The sequence below is a fragment of the Mercenaria mercenaria genome, chromosome 6 (genome assembly GCF_021730395.1).
Source record: "Mercenaria mercenaria strain notata chromosome 6, MADL_Memer_1, whole genome shotgun sequence".
Taxonomy (NCBI): Eukaryota; Metazoa; Mollusca; class Bivalvia; order Venerida; family Veneridae; genus Mercenaria; species Mercenaria mercenaria.
The window spans coordinates 15299931-15319257 of record NC_069366.1 but is presented as its reverse complement, the minus strand read 5'-3'; the positions used below and the strand labels follow the sequence as shown (position 1 = coordinate 15319257).

The window sequence follows — 19327 nt, the reverse complement described above, 5'->3', positions numbered from 1 at the left end:
CTATATCAGTCAGTCAGACCAAGAGGAAATGTGGAGACGGAAGGGAGGGGTAAAATGGGTCTCGCACTCATATACTGTCAGTACAGTTTCCTCTATCACACAACCATTTAGAGGCATTTTCAATCTACTGAATGTGAAACAAATTAAATGTACTTTAAACTGGAAGCTGGAATTTTAATAGATTTTTACTTGGCTTTAAATGTATTAATATTGATTGCTGTTTGTATTGAAAGAAGTAAATTGATCAGTTATGAATATTTGAAGTTTTATTCATGTGTTTATTAAATGGTGCTATAAATCACTAAAGATTACGAATGTAGGTGAGAGCTGTACAAAAGTTTGAATCGTGATTTGCATAAATAAAGTTGAACATATTGTACTATATCTGTATAAATACACTTGCTGTGGGCAGCAGCTGGAACTTGTGAATAGTGTAACAAGTATATCTCTAATTGAATGTTTCGTTTTGATCAATAATAGTTAAAGTACAGCTTTATGATGTTTTGTATGCAGAGGACAAACAAAAGTATATTTCTTATTTCAGTTTCCGTGTGTAAACGAGCATAAGAAGGCAAAGAAGAAGAAGTATGATAACTCTGGTTTTGTTATTGTTGATTCCTTCAAGGTGAGTTATCTCCTCTTGTATTAAGAGTGAGTTGTGTTCTCTTGTATTAAGAGTGAGTTATCTTCTCTTGTATTAAGAGTGAGTTATCCTCTCTTGTATTAAGAGTGAGTTATCCTCTCTTGTATTAAGAGTGAGTTATCCTCTCTTGTATTAAGAGTGAGTTATCTGCTCTTGTACAAAGTGAGTTATCTTCTCTTGTATTAAGAGTGAGTTATCTTCTTGCATTAAGAGTGAGTTATCTTCTTGTATAAGAGTGAGTTATCTACTTGCATTAAGAGTGATTTATCTTCTTGTATAAGAGTTAGTTATCTTCTCTTATAAGAGTGAGTTATCTTCTCTTATATTAAGAGTGAGCTTTCTTCTTGTATAAGAGTGAGTTATCTACTTGCATTAAGAGTGAGTTATCTTCTTGTATAAGAGTGAGTTATCTACTTGCATTAAGAGTGAGTTATCTTCTTGTATAAGAGTGAGTTATCTACTTGCATTAAGAGTGAGTTATCTTCTCTTATAAGAGTGAGTTATCTTCTCTTATATTAAGAGTGAGTTGTCTTCTCTTGTATTAAGAGTGTATTATCCTCTCTTGTATTAAGAATGCGTTATCTTCTCTTGTATTAAGAGTGAGTTATCCTCTCTTGTATTAAGAGTGAGTTATCCTCTCTTGTATTAAGAGTGAGTTATATTCACTTGCATTAAGAATGAGTTATATTCACTTGCATTAGGCCAAAAAAAAAATACGTGTGGTTCCTGTTACATGGCCAAAAAAAAATAGGGTAGGTAGGTAGGGATTTTTATGCCCCCGAAGGGAGGCATATAGTTTTTGAACCGTCTGTCAGTCTGTCGGTCTGTCAGTCTGTCCGCAATTTTCGTGTCCGGTCCATATCTTTGTCATCCATGGATGGATTTTCAAATAACTTGGCATGAATGTGTACCACAGTAAGACGACATGTCGCGCGCAAGACCCAGGTCCGTAGCTCAAAGGTCAAGGTCACACTTAGACGTTAAAGGTCATTTTTCATGATAGTGCATTCGTGTCCGGTCCATATCTTTGTCATCCATGGATGGATTTTCAAATAACTTGGCATGAATGTGTACCACAGTAAGACGATGTGTTGCGTGCAAGACCCAGGTCCGTAGCTCAAAGGTCAAGGTCACACTTAGACGTTAAAGGTCATTTTTCATGATAGTGCATTCGTGTCCGGTCCATATCTTTGTCATCCATGGATGGATTTTCAAATAACTTGGCATGAATGTGTACCACAGTAAGAAGATGTGTCGCGCGCAAGACCCAGGTCCGTAGCTCAAAAGTCAAGGTCACACTTAGACGTTAAAGGTCATATTTCATGATAGTGCCATGATGGGCATGTCCGGTCCATATCTTTGTCATTCCTGCATGGATTTTAAAATAACTACGCATGAATGTGTGGCACAGTAAGACGACGTGTTGCGCGCAAAACCCAGGTCCGTAGGTCAAAGGTCCTAAACTCTAACATCGGCCATAACTATTCATTCAAAGTGCCATCGGGGGCATGTGTCATCCCATGGAGACAGCTCTTGTTTTATTTTTTTTTTAGTATTGAAACAATGGTATATCAGTACACACCTGTGCTTTTATGTACCCTTTGGTTATTAATCACTCCCTGCAGCATGTTAACCTTCTTTTCATGAAATTTACTTGCTACTATATTGCTTAAAATTTTCTTCTGATCAGTGTATATTTCTTTCATTCTTTCAATTTTATGTTCACAGTAACATAGCTTGCAAAGTGAATATTTGGCATGTGAAACATATTAACCATCACAGGACCTGGGGATTCAGGTTAGAAAAGTACCCGTAACACATGTAAAAGTTGCAGATATATAATATATATTTAGTTGATTTATGCATTCTAAATATTACTAAGTCCAAAACACAGGCCAGGAAAAAGGTCACTCTGATAAAATTTTCAGGCACAGGCCTTCATCTGATGTAAGTTGTATATTTTGTAATAACAGTTCAAACTATATATATATTAAAAAAAAATACATACAGGATCAAAAGTTTTGATCATGATGTTACATCCAATAGTAAACTATAAATCCAATTTCATTTCTATTCAGTACTTATGTTTTCTGCTTATTTAATGCATTTTTTGGGGGCCAAAATGATTTGTTATAGACCGTAATGGCCGATCGGCTCATATGATCGTATCAAGCACACAAAATAACGATTTTAATTATGCAATTTGTTATTCAGTATTAAGTCGGCAAGACATATAACAATACAACATAAGCTGTAGGCAGGGGTTGCGCTGCTGGTCGCCACAAAATCTGGCGTTATTTTGGATCAGTTGGCGAAAGTTTCTGGCGACAACAAAGCAAGGATCGGGCCGAGACATTTTTTTTTCAATGACTCCAAGGATCACCCTACATAGTCGCTATCAAGTCGGCCACTCATAATTATCGCCTCCGGGTGAAATCTGAATCGCCGAGTTTTTCAGACTGTTGTAATCTGTTTACTTAAAGTTGTAAAAACTTGATGCACACACAATGGATGTAAATTATCGATAATCAACAGTAGGCTATACCGCTAATTAACAAGTGGTACAAACACGATAATAGGTTGCTCTTCGCATTGTTTATCAATAAATTTTTACACATTGATCAATAAACACATTGATAATGATGGACATTATTGTACAAAATACAAACCGCCAGATGACTACATTTCAGTTGGCACGTGGCGTAATTGACATCCGTCAGTAGCTAATTAATATACGATGCTCCGCCTACTGCCATACTTCCGCTTGTAACGGCGAAAAATATTGAAATTCACCGGGATTTTGATTGACAAGAGGCAGAACTTTCGAACTCAGACGCTTCAAAGAAAATTTCCGCGGGTCAAGCGGACACACAGGATATTTTCTGTGCGGGTCAAATATGAGTTTTTCTCAATTTTTAATTTTTCGCGGGTCAAAACTCGGAACCTCGGGTCAACCGAACCGATTTTTTTCCCGATTTTTTTTTTTTTTTTACTTGATAACAATAAAAAAAGTTAAGAGTCGGCGGGAAAAAATAGGGTCGGTCGGAAACCAGAACCACACATATTATTTTATTTAGCCTTAAGAGTGAGTTATCTTCTCTTGTATTAAGAGTGAGTTATTATTTTCTCTTGTATTAAGAGTGAGTTATACTCTCTTGCATTAAGAGTAAGTTATCTTCTCTTGCATTAAGAGTGAGTTATCCTCTCTTGTATTAAGAGTTAGTTATCTTCACTTGTATTAAGAGTGAGTTATCTTCACTTGCATTAACATTGAGTTATCTTCTCTTGTATTAAGAGTGAGTTATTATCTTCTCTTGTATTAAGAGTGAGTTATCTTCTTGTATAAGAGTGAGTAAGCTTCTTGCATTATATCATCTCTTGTATTAAGAGTGAGTTATCTTCACTTGTATTAAGAGTAAGTTATCTTCTCTTGCATTAAGAGTGGGTTATCCTCTCTTGTATTAAGAGTTAGTTATCTTCACTTGCATTAACATTGAGTTATCTTCTCTTGTATTAAGATTGAGTTATTATCTTCTCTTGTATTAAGAGTGAGTTATCTTCTTGTATAAGAGTGAGTTAGCTTCTTGCATTATATCTTCTCTTGTATTAAGAGTGAGTTATCTTCACTTGAATTAAGAATGAGTTATCTTCACTTGCATTAACATTGAGTTATCTTCACTTGTATTAAGAGTGAGATATCTTTACTTGCATTAAGAGTGAGTTTTCTTCTCCTTTATTCAAGTCAGTTATCTTCTTATGTATTTAAGTGAAATTTTTATCTCCTGTATTCAAGATGAGTTATCTTCTCTTGTGTATTTCTGTTGTATTCAGATTGAGTTATCTACTACCTGTAACTAAATGAAGATTATGGCTTAAATGAAGAAGTCAGACTTTCTGATTCATTTTTAACCCAAAACATAGCTCTTCACCAGTTATTCTGATCTTTTGCTTCATGTTGGAAAGTTGAAAGTGACTTGTGGAGAGATAACTACATGTATTAATACATGTTTGCATCTCAGAATCTATTTGATTGCACTTGAGAAAATTTATAACTTTAATTCTTAAACTATTTTAACTGTAGAAAATTAATAAATTTCTTTGTAGATTACTGGTATTCAAGCTATATAGAATACTTGCGTTTTACTAAGATCCTTGGATTTTGACAGTTTAATGATAAAAATGTTTCATTCTTTGTTTACCAGGATAGAAGGAAAGATTAAAATTTCTGTTTATATTTAGGTGAAGAAAGTTCCATCATTTTTGGAGTTTATCTATGGAGGCATGCAGATCAATTTTACAGTAAGATTCTTTTTTATGTATGTGAAACAATGGGGGATCCCAATGTTTTAAAAGCAGTAGTCTTAAATGTGATTTTTTTTTCAGATTCATTCCATTAAGGAAAGATCTGTAAAAGTAATAAATAGATCTCAAATTCTCATTATAGGATAGAGTAAAGCCTTGGTAATGTTGTGACAACAAAAATGAGATCTGGTTTCTCAATGAAGACACTTTCTTTGCTAATTACTTTAACCCTTATTATACTGGACACGATTGATTCTGCTTTTGTGACCAGTGTAGGTCATGATCAGCCTGCACATCCATGCAGTCTGATCATGATCTGCACTGTTCGCTATTCAGTCAGTATTATTTTGGTAAGTACCCCTTTTAACAGTTAATGGTACTGTCCAAATTGAAGGATGGACAAGTTCATTATAGAAAGTTAGCAGGCTAATTACTTTAAAGAAGCATCTAATTGTTTGATGTATTGCTCCCAGTGACATGTGATTTCATTAGAAAATTACCACACTAGTTTTGTTCATATTATTTCTCAAGACACTTAATATTTTTTTTGTGGGGAGGGAGGGGTGGGTGGTGCTTATTATATTTGAGTCACACATGTAGGTTGGACCTTGGATCTGTTGGTCAATCCATTCAGCCATCTGTTGTGTCTGCTTCATATTTTCTTAACTTTAGGGAAAATTTTGATAAAACTGACATCCATTGTTAACCTCCAGAAGAAAATATATAGAATGCACAAATCTGGTCACTAGATCCAAAGTCAAGGTCACACCTAAAAGTCAAATACAAATGTAGTTTAACTTAGTGTGCGCTCCGCATCTTATCTGCTGAAAAGATTCCTGCATCTAGGGTTAACTTCATCAAGATGATGTCAAGAGTGCAAGAGGCCACTAGTCCAAGGTTAAGGTGACACTAAGATGCCAAAGGACAAATAGGTTATATTTATGTCTGCTCCATATTGTTAAAACCTTATGAAAAAGTTTCATAAAGCTTGTTACTTGTTAATCTTATCAAGATAACATGCAGAGCGCAAAACCCAGGTCACAAGGTTCAAGGTCAAGTTTACACTAGGGGGTCAAAGGTCAAATAGCTTAACTTCATGTCTGCTGTATATTTTTAAGCCATTTGGAAGATTTTCATAACACTAGCATCATAAGGTGACATGCAGGGGTCAGAGTAGCTTATATTCATGTCTGCGTCATATTGGCCGAACCGCTTGGAAGGTTTTCATAAAGCTTATGTTAATCTTACCAAGACAGTGTGCATAGTATACATCCCAGGTCACTAAGTCCAAGGTCAAGGTCACACTTGAAGGTCAAATGTCAATAAGATAACTTTGTGTAAACTCCACATCATCTAAACTGCTTCAAAGTTTTTCATAAACTAGCATCAACAGTTTACCTCATCAGATAAGCTGCAAGCACATGACTAAAGTCTAAGTCAAGGCCACACTTCAAAGTCAGATATCAATTAGCTTAAAGAGGCATGCCATTGGTCAAATTCTCTTACTGTACTCAAAATACCGTCAAATAATTTCATTGTTTACAATTTTAGCAGGTGCGCGTCACAACACCAGAAAAAGAAGTAATTTTAGTATTACTGCATTATTTTTTAAGTTTTTTGCTTGTTTTACAAAATATATAATATTTAACTACTGAGATAAAAACTTTGTACAACAAAATTGAAATAATGAAAAGTATAACTCGGCTGAAATTCAGCCCAATTTATACGTGGTGGCAGTTACTACTCTACAGATAAGGGGAAGTAACACTGTGTTGGAGTTTGTAACATTCAGAGTAGACTGAAAAAAGTTTCCGCTCAATATCTGAAGTTCTTCTGGGCTTTCAAACTTTATAAAATGATTGGCTGTGGTAAGGAGATTTCTCCTATTGTTTTGGGGCAGTACCATTAGGGTAAGGTCACAGTAACCTTGAACTTGAAGGCAGTTTCAGATCATATACTTGAGATAGCTTTGGCTTAATTTAGCAAAATATGCATACTTTGCATTGAAAGAAAGGAAAAATATGTTAAATGCATAACCCTTGGTTTAATGCTCAACTCAATTTTATGTACTGTACACTTGATACTGTTATTATGTCATATTCTGCATACCTGTCTTGAATTGTAAGGTATGCCCCATAGGTTTGTTTTGTTCTAAAATTGTATTAAAAGTGAGTTATACCTAAACATCTCACGGCAACTGTGTGTACTTTTTGTACAGGTCACTGCAATTATATCATAATGTCTTTTTGTATTATACCACATTTGTATGTAGTTAGAATCGATAGTAGTGGTTTATTTGTAATACTACATTCAATCCATTGTTGGGTACCAGTTTTGTATTCATATTATATTTGCTGTATTTGTTTGATATGGGCCGGTGGCCATTGTCAAATAAAAAATTGTCATTGTCATTGTCATTGTCATTGATAGCTTTGGCCTAAGGCCATCAATCTTCATAGGATGATTGCTTTCAGTTTTTTAGGTCATTTGGTCAAAGGTCAAAATCACAGCATACAAAATCACATACCTTGTTGCCTCTGACAGTTCATTATGGAAGACATATGTTTTTCACAGACATCTCTTGTTTATTATTGCGTTTTTAGCTCACCTGTCACATAGTGACAAGGTGAGCTTTTGTGATCGCGCAGCGTCCGTCTGTCTGTGCGTGCATGCTTTCGTGCGTGCGTAAACTTTTGCTTGTGACCACTCTAGAGGTCACATTTTTCATGGGATCATTCTGAAAGTTGGTCAGAATGATCACCTTGATGATATCTAGGTCAAGTTCGAAACTGGGTCACGTTCAGTCAAAAACTAGGTCAGTAGGTCTAAAAATAGAAAAACCTTGTGACCTCTCTAGAGGCCATATTTTTCAATGGATCTTCATGAAAATTGGTGAGAATGTTCACCTTGATAATATCTAGGTCAAGTTCGAAACTGGGTCATCTGTGGTCAAAAACTAGGTCAGTAGGTCAAATAATAGAAAAACCTTGTGACCTCTCTAGAGGTCATATTTTTCATGGGATCTGCATGAAAATTGGTCAGAATGTTCATCTTGATAATATCTAGGTCATATTCGAAACTGGGTCAACTGCGATCAAAAACTAGGTCAGTAGGTCAAATAATAGAAAATCCTTGTGACCTCTCTAGAGGTCATATTTTTCATGGGATCTGCATGAAAAATGGTCAGAATGTTCATCTTGATGATATCTATGTCAAGCTCGAAACTGGGTCACATTCAGTCCAAAACTAGGTCAGTAGGTTAAATAATAGAAAATCCTTGTGACCTCTGTAGAGGCCGTATTTTTCATGGGATCTGCATGAAAATTGATCAGAATGTTCATCTTGATGATATCTAGGTCAAGTTCGAAACTGGGTCATCTGCGGTCAAAAACTAGGTCAGTAGGTCAAATAATAGAAAAACCTTGTGACCTCTCTAGAGGTCATATTTTTCATGGGATCTGCATGAAAATTGGTCAGAATGTTCATCTTGATGATATCTAGGTCCAGTTTGAAACTGGGTCACGACCGGTCCAAAACTAGGTCAGTAGGTCAAATAATAGAAAAACCTTGTGTCCTCTCAAGTGGTCATATTTTTCATGGGATCTGCTTGAAAATTTGTCAGAATGTTCATCTTGATAATATCTAAGTCAAGTTTGAAACTGGGTCACATGTGGTCATAAACTAGGTCAGTAGGTCAAATAATAAAAAACCTTGTGACCACTCTAGAGGCCATATTTTTCATGGGATCTTCATGAAAATTGGTGAGAATGTTCACCTTGATGATATCTAGGTCAAGTTTGAAACTGGGTCATGTGCGGTCAAAAACTAGGTCAGTAGGTCTAAAAATAGAAAAACCTTGTGACCCCTCTAGAGGCCATAGTTTTCATGGGATCTGTATGAAAGTTGGTCTGAATGTTCATCTTGATGATATCTAGGTTAAGTTTGAAACCGAATCAACTGCGGTCAAAAACTAGGTCACTAGGTCTCAACATAGAAAGACCTTTTGACCTCTCTAGAGACCATATTTTTCAGTGTATCTTCATGAAAATTGGTCAGAATTTTTATCTTGATGATATCTAGGTCAAGTTCAGAGGTAGGTCACATGAGCTCAAAAACTAGGTCACTATGTCAAATAATAGAAAAAAGCGACGTTATACTCGGTTCATGTGGGGGCAGGTGAGCGATTCAGGACCATCATGGTCCTCTTGTTAATTTTCAGGTTGGTGTAGATTTTACAGGTTCCAATGGGGATCCTACATCACCTGGATCTTTGCACTACATCAACCCATACCAACCTAATGAATACATGCAGGCAATACAGGCTGTAGGAGCTGTATGTCAGGATTATGATACGTAAGCCACTTTTCACTTGAGTTTCCTTTCACTATATCGGCCCAGCGCAGTGAATACATGCAAGCAATAAGGCTTTAGGAGCTGTATGTCAAGGCTATGATACGTAAGTCATTCATACACCCTCGCTATTCACTATACATTGCATACCAGCCTAATGAATACATGCAGCGGTAGGTGCCATATGTGAGGACTATGATGCTCAAGTCACTCATACAGACTCCTTTCGCTACACCATCGGAAGCCAATCTAATGAATGCATGAAAGCAATACAAGCAGTAGGGGCTGAATGTCAAGACCATAATATGTAAGCCACTAAACAAAAATGAGAGCCTATCTTTGCACAGAAGATGACGGTCAACCTTTGCTGTGGTCACCACAGTGGTTTGATCACAGTATATCACAGATCCAAACTTCAAGTGAATGAAACAATACAACCTTGTCATTTGTTCATTTCAAGATTATACTAAAAGCAGCCAGTCCAGTGCTAAAGAGTCATATATATATAAGCGACGTTTGACTTAACCTCCTAATGATTATAATGTGTTATATTCTGCAAAATTTGTGTTAACTAAATAAGTTTCAACAAAAAGCAGAGCTAAACTGAAAGCTGTTAATAATTCCTGTTTTACTTCTTAATCAGAGACAAGATGTTCCCAGCTTTAGGATTTGGAGCCAGGATTCCTCCAGATAATAAAGTATCACATGAGTTTGCCATGAACTTTAACCCCCAGAATCCTTTCTGTGCAGGTAAGTGCTTTTTTTTTTTTTGTAGTGTTTATGATAGATTTTTAACCCGAACAGAAATAATCTTCTGAAAATACCAGCTAGTCAAAACATTTTGAACTGAACAAGACTGCAAAACTTTTAATGGAAAGGTTAATGTTGCCCTTAATTTTAAGAAAGGTACATCATGTCTGAAGAAGATTAAGCATAATTCCTGTAACCTGGAAAGGTTTGGGAATTTTATAACTGCAAATTTTGTGGTGGGAAAGTCAAAGAATTTCTCAAAAATAACCTTAAATTATAAAAGATGACCAATATAATACTGTCACATTATTATGCCCTCCTTTGAAGAAGGAGGGGTATATTGTTTTGCAGATGTCTGTTGGTTGGTTGGTCTGTCTGTCAGTCGGAATGTAGACCAATTCGTTTTCGGATGATAACTCGAGAACGCTTGGGTCTAGGATCATGAAAGTTATTAGGGGGGTTGAGCATAACCAGCAGATGACCTCTATTGATTTTGAGGTCACTAAGTCAAAGGTCAAGGTCACAGTGACGCGGAACAGTTAAACAGTTTCCGGATGATAACTCAAGAATGCTTTGGCCTAGGATCATGAAAGTTGATAGGGAGGTTGATCATAACCAGCAGATGACCCCTATTGATTTTGAGATCTGTAGGTCAAAGATCAAGGTCACAGTAACCTGGAACAGTTTAACGGTTTCTGGATGATAACTCAAGAACGCTTGGGCCTAGGATCATGAAATTTGATAGGGAGGTTGGTCATGAACAGCAGATGACCTCTATTGATTTTGAGATCAGTAAGTCAAAGGTCAAGGTCACAGTGACCCGGGACAGTTAAACAGTTTCCGGATGATAACTCAAGAACGCTTCGGCCTAAGATCATGAAAGTTGATAGGGAGGTTGGTCGGTCAAAAGTCAAGGTCACATGGACCCAGAACAGTTTAACAACTCAAGAACATTTGGGCCTAGGATCATGAAAGTTGATAGGGAGGTTGGTCATGACCAGCAGATGACCCTTATTGATTTTGAGGTCAGTATGTCAAAGGTCAAGGTCACAGTGACCCGGATCAGTTAAACCATTTCCGGACGCTTGGGCCTAGGATCACGAAACTTGATAGCGAAGTTGATCATGATCAGCAGATGACCCCTCTTGATTTTGAGGCCAGTAGGCCAAATGTCAAGTGACCTGGAACAGTTAAATTGTTTTTGGATAATAACTTAAGTACGCTTGGGCCTAGGATCATGAATTTTGATAGGGAGGTTGGTCATGACCAGCAAATGACCTCTATCGATTTTGAGGTCAGTAGGTCAAAGGTAAAGGTCACAGTGACCCGGAACAGTTAAATGGTTTCTGGATGGTAACCAAAGAACGCTTGAGACTAGGATCTGAAAGTTGATAGGAGGTTAATCATGACCAGCAGATGATCGCTATTGATTTTGAGGTCAGTAGGTCAAAGGTCAAGGTCACAGTGGCCCGGAACAGTTAAACCGTTTCCTGATGATGACTTGAGAATGCTCAGGCAGTTAAATGGTTTCCGGATGGTAACCAAAGAACGCTTGGGACTAGGATCTGAAAGTTGATAGGAGGTTAATCATGACAAGCAGATGACCTCTTTTGATTTTGAGGTCAGTTGGTCAGAGGTCAAGGTCACAGTGACCCAGAACAGTTAAATGGTTTCCAGATGACAAGTCAAGAATGCTTGGGCCTAGGATCATGAAAGTTGATAGGGAGGTTGGTCATAAGGTCACAGTGACTTGGAACTGTTAAACCGTTTCCAGATGATTTCTTGAGAATGCTTGGGCCTAGGATCAGGAAACTTAATAGGGAGGTTGATCATGACCAGTAGATGACCCCTATTGATTTTGAGGTCAATAGGTCAAAGGTCAAGGTAACATTGACCCAGAACAGTAGAACTTTTGTGTACAGTGACCAAATAATAACTGTTCCTTGTGCAATTACTGAATACATCAAGGGGGGCATTTTGTGTTCTACAAGCTCTTGTTTCATAATGCAATGCTTACCAGCCAAGTTTTTTCTTAGGGATTTGAAATAAGATAAATGGAGATTTTATTTGTTAATGGAGATTTAATTTCGTGAATTAGTGCAGCAGTGAAACCCATGAAAGTAGTCACCCATGAATTTTGATGATTTCACAGATTTTCTTTAAACAAAAATAACCCTGTCAGTGTTGTGTTTTAGGTATACAGGGTATTGTACAAGCGTACCAGAACTGTGTTCCACAGATCCAGCTATGGGGACCAACCAATGTTTCCCCTATAATTCACCATGTCGCCAGGTTTGCGGAGGCTGCTCAAAAAGAGGAACAGAGTAAAGGGGCTCATGTGAGTCATACTTAAAAATGGTGTCAGTTTATGCAATTCGGAATGATCATTACATGATTGAAATATGTTTTTTTGTTCCTACCATGAGATGGAAATAAATGCTTTATTTAGGATGAAAATTTGAAAAACGAATATTCATATTTGAGAAAGAAACAACACAAACGGCATTAACAACAGCCTTTCACTATTGAGTCTCGTTGTTACAAAAATACAAAAAATGAATATGCCTCAGCTCAGATCCCTATAATAAATTTTTTCAAGTCAAGCTACACGCAACTTGTCTTTTGACAGATTTGTTTAATACTCGTATTCTGCTCCAAGATACGAAGTATATAGGGGCTATATTGGAGTCAAGCACATCCATTGGTCAGTCCTTGTGTCAATAATTCCGTTTCCAGTATCTCTGAAAATGGGTTTTAAGATAGCTACACATAAATGTTCATCATCATTAGACAAGAAGCACATATGACCCAGGTCACTAGATTCAAGGATGGTGTTGTAACATGTATACATTATCTTATTTTGGCCTGCTTTGTCCTGTTGCTGCTAGTAGATGGTGTTGTAACATGTATACATTACCTTATTTTGTCCTGCTTTGTCCTGTTGCTGCTAAAAGATGGTGTTGTGACATGTATACATTACCTTATTTTGGCCTACTTGGTCCTGTTGCTGCTAAAAGATGGTGTTGTAACATGTATAAATTATCTTATTTTGGCCTGCTTTGTCCTGTTGCTGCTAATAGATGATGTATACATTACCTTATTTTGGCCTGCTTTGTCCTGTTGCTGCTAATAGATGGTGTTGTAACATGTATACATTATCTTATTTTGGCCTGCTTTGCCCTGTTGCTGCTAATAGATGGTGTTGTAACATGTATACCTTATTTTGGCCTACTTTGTCCTGTTGCTGCTAATAGATGGTGTTGTAACATGTATACATTACCTTATTTTGGCCTGCTTTGTCCTGTTGCTGCTAAAAGATGGTGTTGTAACATGTATACATTATCTTATTGTAGGCCTGCTTTGCCCTGTTGCTGCTAATAGATTTCCCTGTTGCTGCTAATAGATGGTGTTGTAACATGTATACATTATCTTATTTTGGCCTGCTTTGCCCTGTTGCTGCTAATAGATTGTGTTGTAACATGTATACATTATCTTATTGTAGGCCTTCTTTGACTTGTAACTGCTTTTGTTTGTTTTGGGTTTAACCCTGTTTTTCAACAGTATTTCAGTTATATGATGGCAGGCAGTTAATCTAGCCAGTGTTCCTGCATTCTATACCAGTACAAACCTGTTCTCCACAAGTAACTGCCAACTTCCCCATATGACTTGTAACTGCTGACAGAATTTAGATTGTGTTTTAACATAATTATGTGACATATTGCCATAGGCCTGCTTTGCCCTGTTGCTGCTAATAGATCATGTTGTAACATGTATGCATTATCTTATTGTAGGCCTTCTTTGACTTGTAACTGCTTTTGTTTGTTTTGGGTTTAACCCTGTTTTTCAACAGTATTTCAGTTATATGATGGCGGGCAGTTAATTTAGCCAGTGTTCCTGGGTTCTATACCAGTACAAACCTGTTCTCCACAAGTAACTAACAACTTCCCCACATGACTTATAACTGCTGACAGAATTTAGATTGTGTTGTAACATAATTATGTGACATATTGCCATAGGCCTACATTGTTCTATTACTAGTACTACTTACAGATGGTATTGTAACATGTATGTGTCATATTGTTGCCGGCTTACTTTGTCCTGTTACTATTTAAGATGATGTTTAGATGATGTTAATATAATTTTTATTAGTAACATACAGGGTTATAATTTGTATGTATTATCTTATTTCAGGCCTGCTTTGTCCTGTTACTACTAACAGATGGTGTTATAATTTGTACACATTATCTTGTTCCAGGCCTACTTTGTCCTGTTACTACTAACAGATAGGGTTATAAATTGTACACATTATCTTGTTTCAGGCCTTCTTTGTCCTGTTACTACTAACAGATGAGGTTACAAATTGTACACATTATCTTGTTTCAGGCCTACTTTGTCCTGTTACTGCTAACAGATAGGGTTATAAATTGTACACATTATCTTGTTTCAGGCCTACTTTGTCCCGTTACTACTAACAGATGAGGTTATAAATTGTACACATTATCTTGTTTCAGGCCTACTTTGTCCTGTTACTACTAACAGATGGTGTTATAACAGATATGGATGATACTAGACGAGCAATAGTTCATGCCTCAGCTCTGCCAATGTCCCTTATTATTGTTGGTGTGGGTGGTGCTGATTTCGCTGACATGCAAATGTTAGATGGAGACGATGGGGTCCTTAAAGCTCCGAATGGTCAACCTGTGCACAGAGATATCGTGCAGTTTGTACCGTTCAGGGATTTTAAGAGAGTAAGTGATGCTGTAAGTGTGAGCATGTCTTTTTTTTTTCTCTGCTTGAGTGTGTCTATATTTTCTCCCTGCTTGAAACTGTTTTGAAATTATTTCAAAACGTGTTTGCTTTATACTAAATTCTGATATGAAAAATAACCTGGACATTTTCATTAAAACACAGCAATACTGATGTCACATTGACATTTTATTTCATGCCATTCAAACATCTCCTTCATCTTTGTAATTTCTTGTGTTTCTATTATTGATTTTTATTTGTACATGTATTCCTTTTTTTGCTTATTGTTTCTTATCAAATGTTCATACAAAATTATGTGGTTTCTGTTTATGAGAAAAACAAAGAATCTAGTTCTTTTCTGTAGAAAAATATTGAAATATTAATTTTATTTTCTCTAAACATGCTAAATACAGAACAAGAGAAAACAATTTTCACAAATTTGAAAGGTGTGCCAAGACATAGCATATGCCAAGACACAGGCTGATATCATAATATTGTAATTATATACAGTAATATCTAATTAACCTCCTTCCAGTGTATTACTGGAGGTGACGTAGGCATTGCCCCCACCTCCACACCACATCATTCTGTCCTTCAGTCCATCACAGAAAGTGGAGAACATGCACATTATTTTATTTTTTCCACTTATCCATCTGTTATTGATCTTTCTGTCCTGTCAGTCACAAGTAGTGGATTCTGTCAGAACTTCAAGAGATTTTTTCATTAAACATAGATGGAAAGCAATATATAGAAATACTTGTCATTTATTTTGTCCCTTTATTTATCACTTAATCCGTCATTCACAAAAGATAGATCCTTTGTTAACTTTCAAAGTACATAAAATATTTTTATGAAACCTGACTTACAGATTGTAGGTTATTTGGAGAACATGCAGGTTCTTGAATTAAGTTTCAATATAAAAAATTTGGTTCCTTTGACAGTAAATATGGCAAACGCCTTCCTGTAGGGCTTTAATTGCTTGGCAATAATCTTGTTATCCCTTAGCCTGCTGGCGGCAAGTGATTTTGCCTTTGCGACCAGTGCAGACCAGTGCAGACCAAGATCAGCCTGCACATCTGTGCAGGCTGATCATAGTCTGCACTGTTCGCTATTCAGTCAGTAAATTTTCAGTGAACACTCCTTTGAATAGGAAGTGGTTATGCCGAAATTGAATGATGGACCAGTTCATTTTAGAAATTCAGCAGGGTAAAGGTTAAATATCGTTTGAAGGTTAAGTGTTTCACAGGACAAAAGATGCTGATAATTCAATGTTTGATTATATTTGTATTGCAGTCATCAGCAGCAGAGTTAGCTAAGCATGTGTTAGCCGAGGTACCACAGCAGGTAACACACTACTACAGTTGGAGAGGAATGCAGCCTAACCAACCCAGACCTCAAACTACATAGAGCTCTCAGAATGCACAGACCCTACAAGACTTTAACTTGCTGTATGCATTAGGCAATAACATGAAAGACTTTAAGAAATTTAAAAGAAAAAAAAGAAGTCATAGTGGATTTTGATACGCAAGTTTCAGGTTTTTCAGTGTATGCTATAGACCTATGTTCTGTCTCGTCAATACATTTTGTTTTCCTATCTTCATTCAAACAGTCTATCCGTCCAGTATTCTGTTTACCACATTTCCTTATAGAATTTATTCGGTCTCTACCTTGGCATTTATTCTCTCAGCAAATTGGCATTTTTGAAATTTTACATTGACTTGTATGATTAGCAGAACAAAAAGTTTGCAATATGAAGTAGCGTTACCTGTAAGTGATACATGATACATGATTCTTGTTGCTTTTTTTTTTTTGTATTTTTACAGTACTTTACAGTACTTTATTTTATTGACAGTACTTCCAAGGGTGTTTGTTTTTTTTACCAGTAAAGTTCTTGATGAACATCTTGTGACAGGGAATTCGGGGACCAGTGTATATTAATCCTTAATTTGACTAACATTTTAGAAACTGTCTCAAATAAAAACACTGTGTAAAAGCGCAGGCATTATTTTAGTACACAGTGTATAATTTTTATATGGATAAAATCAGAGTCATGGATTATACCAGTATGGTGTTTGTCTAATGTTTCAATTGTCTTTTCTCTCTCTCTTTCTAATTAGGAATGAAGTATGACATATTTTCTTCGTAATATGTAATGGATGTTATTGTAGATATAACTGCTTTTGGAATCAGAGACAGGATTGGACAGGGAAGATAATGCGGGAAAACTATTTATTGTGTGTATTGTCAGTTTTGTAATTGTTTGCCAGACAGATCATTTGTAATCAAATTTAAGTGGTAGTCATATTTCGAATTGATTGTTAAAAACTATTTCATTGTTATAAAATATTTTTATTGTGATAAGTGATTTTATCAATATATTAATTTTGCAAATTTAAAAAAGATACAGATAACATTTTTAAAAAAATAAAGTGTCTATGCATTTCATCTTACTTAGAACTTGCAGCATTTTTTATATTTATAGAGCCTGGTAATTTTCAGACACAGTTTTATGTCGGGTTTATTTTTGACTATTTTATTAAGAGGCTGGTCTGTTATGTCATTATCTCATTTTCTAGTGTTTATTAATCTTTTATACATTGTTATTTATAAAAAAAGACTTACATAATGTTATATATATATGCATGTGAAAATGGTGTTTGTTAGAAATTTTGTATTTACTGGATTTTACATTCATATGGTGAAACATACGATGTCATGTCATTTCTGCAGTAGAGATATTACTCTACCAAAGAAACCATATATATTTCTTGACGTATAACAATAATTTTATTCATTACTACTCATTTATGCTTATGAATGGTTATACATGTGTTCTTTAGCACAGTGAACAACAGATATCAAAATTATGTCACTCAGCCAATACGAAATTTACACAACAGAATGGATAACATTTGACATTTAAGGTATAATTGTAAATGAAACAAGAGATATGCAATGCATGTCAGATCATCACAGTGAACAAGTGTGTGACGTTTCAATCCATTCCCATTAGTGGGTACTGAAATACAAGCTGACATGCAAAAACTAAACCAAAAATTGCTAAGTCTAAAATGAGGCATGATTTTGTGAAATAGCAAAGTAGAGTTATGGAACCTGTACAGTGCTTGTCAGATCATGACAGTGAACAAGTGTTTGAAGTTTCAGTCAACCACCATTAGTGGGTATTGAGATACCAGCTTACATACAAATCTTAACCAAATTGGGACACCGACGCATGGGTGAGTCCAATAGCTAGAACTTGTTCCTTGAACAGTCGAGCTAATGAAATACTAAAGTACTAAGTTGGAACAATATAATCGACCGGAAGAAATCATACAAGAAGAATATCCTTAATATGAGTGTTCTCTCAAATAAAATGAGTTGTACTTTCATTATCTTTTATACCAAAGACCAGTAAAATGTTCAAGCATCATTTACTACAATTTCTATCCAACCATGTTGTCTCGAACAATATAGCATAAAAGCTAGAATTGGAAGTTTGTAAGTTTTGAGTCCAAAGCATAGAGTATAATCTCCATTCTGCTTGATGGAAGACTTTACATCTAAGATTCTTCTCCACTTTTCATTTATGTGGGGAGTGTGTATGTTACTTGCAGAGAATAGGTAAATACTTGGGAGAAATCTAAGGGATACTGGTTATTATTGGCAGTACATAATTGAAAAGCTGTTGAAAAAAGGCCTTAGACAGAATAAAAGTCATTTGTTGACGAATGGTTTTTGCATTTTCTGTTTAGAGAGTATTCTATTTTTAACTTGTTTTTATTGCAGACACAAAATACAACTGGTTTCTTTCAGTAGAGTTTGAGGATTATATTTATTATATTACTTACCAAAATTAAAGGGTAAATTCTGAAATAGTAGTTATCATCGAGCAGGTCCAGACTATCTATTACTTGAGATAGAGAAAACAAGTGCTTGGGAAAATATGTATTATATACTCAATAAGTTCTTGAAAAAAAAGACAATTTCTTGAACAAATTAGTGTGTGTTTCAAAATATTTTGATGATTTACAAAGTGCTTAAAAAAACAAGGTTTTGGAAAAAAAGATTTGAATTTGTATTGTCTTTTGAAAATAAGCCACAAGTGCTTCCCATTTGCTTCAGAAAGCAAGTGCATGCCAAAATACTTATGCACAATGTATTTAATTACAAGTTTTAACCAAATATCTTTAGTAATTGAATAATGCTTGTGAAAAGATCTTGCCGTAAAATATGTATAATGGTTGCTTTGAAAATGCTTGAGGGAAATTTATCAGCTGTTTTAAAGAATTAAAGTTTTGGCAATTTTATTGTCCGCAGTTCTCGACTCCTCAGAAATGTATTAAATAAAATTAGACTTATTTATGTGTCATCTATGTTACTATAGTTACTTTTATATTGAAATGTGTGTTTACTTATATTTAAGCCACATCAAGGGCTGATTTAGATGGTAATTTAACTTATAATTACATGTTTCTTATACATGTTTATATTAAAGTCTTCTTATTTATTAAGAATAAATATAGTTCTTACTAA

General features: G+C 35.6%; 1 protein-coding gene across 6 annotated transcripts in view; it reads left to right on the top strand.

Annotated features, from left to right (window-relative positions):
• Window positions 1–19327, top strand: part of LOC128545908 (copine-3-like) — a 100069-nt gene extending 80742 nt beyond the window's left edge. For 3 of the 6 annotated variants that reach the window (XM_053545213.1, XM_053545212.1, XM_053545214.1), the window contains exons 9-15: window positions 545–625; window positions 4883–4942; window positions 9165–9298; window positions 9939–10045; window positions 12241–12383; window positions 14557–14805; window positions 16085–19327. In XM_053545213.1, coding sequence (XP_053401188.1) covers window positions 545–625; window positions 4883–4942; window positions 9165–9298; window positions 9939–10045; window positions 12241–12383; window positions 14557–14805; window positions 16085–16198 — 888 coding nt within the window. In that variant the 3' untranslated portion in view covers window positions 16199–19327. The other 3 variants (XM_053545215.1, XM_053545217.1, XM_053545216.1) reach the window with 3 other exon arrangements.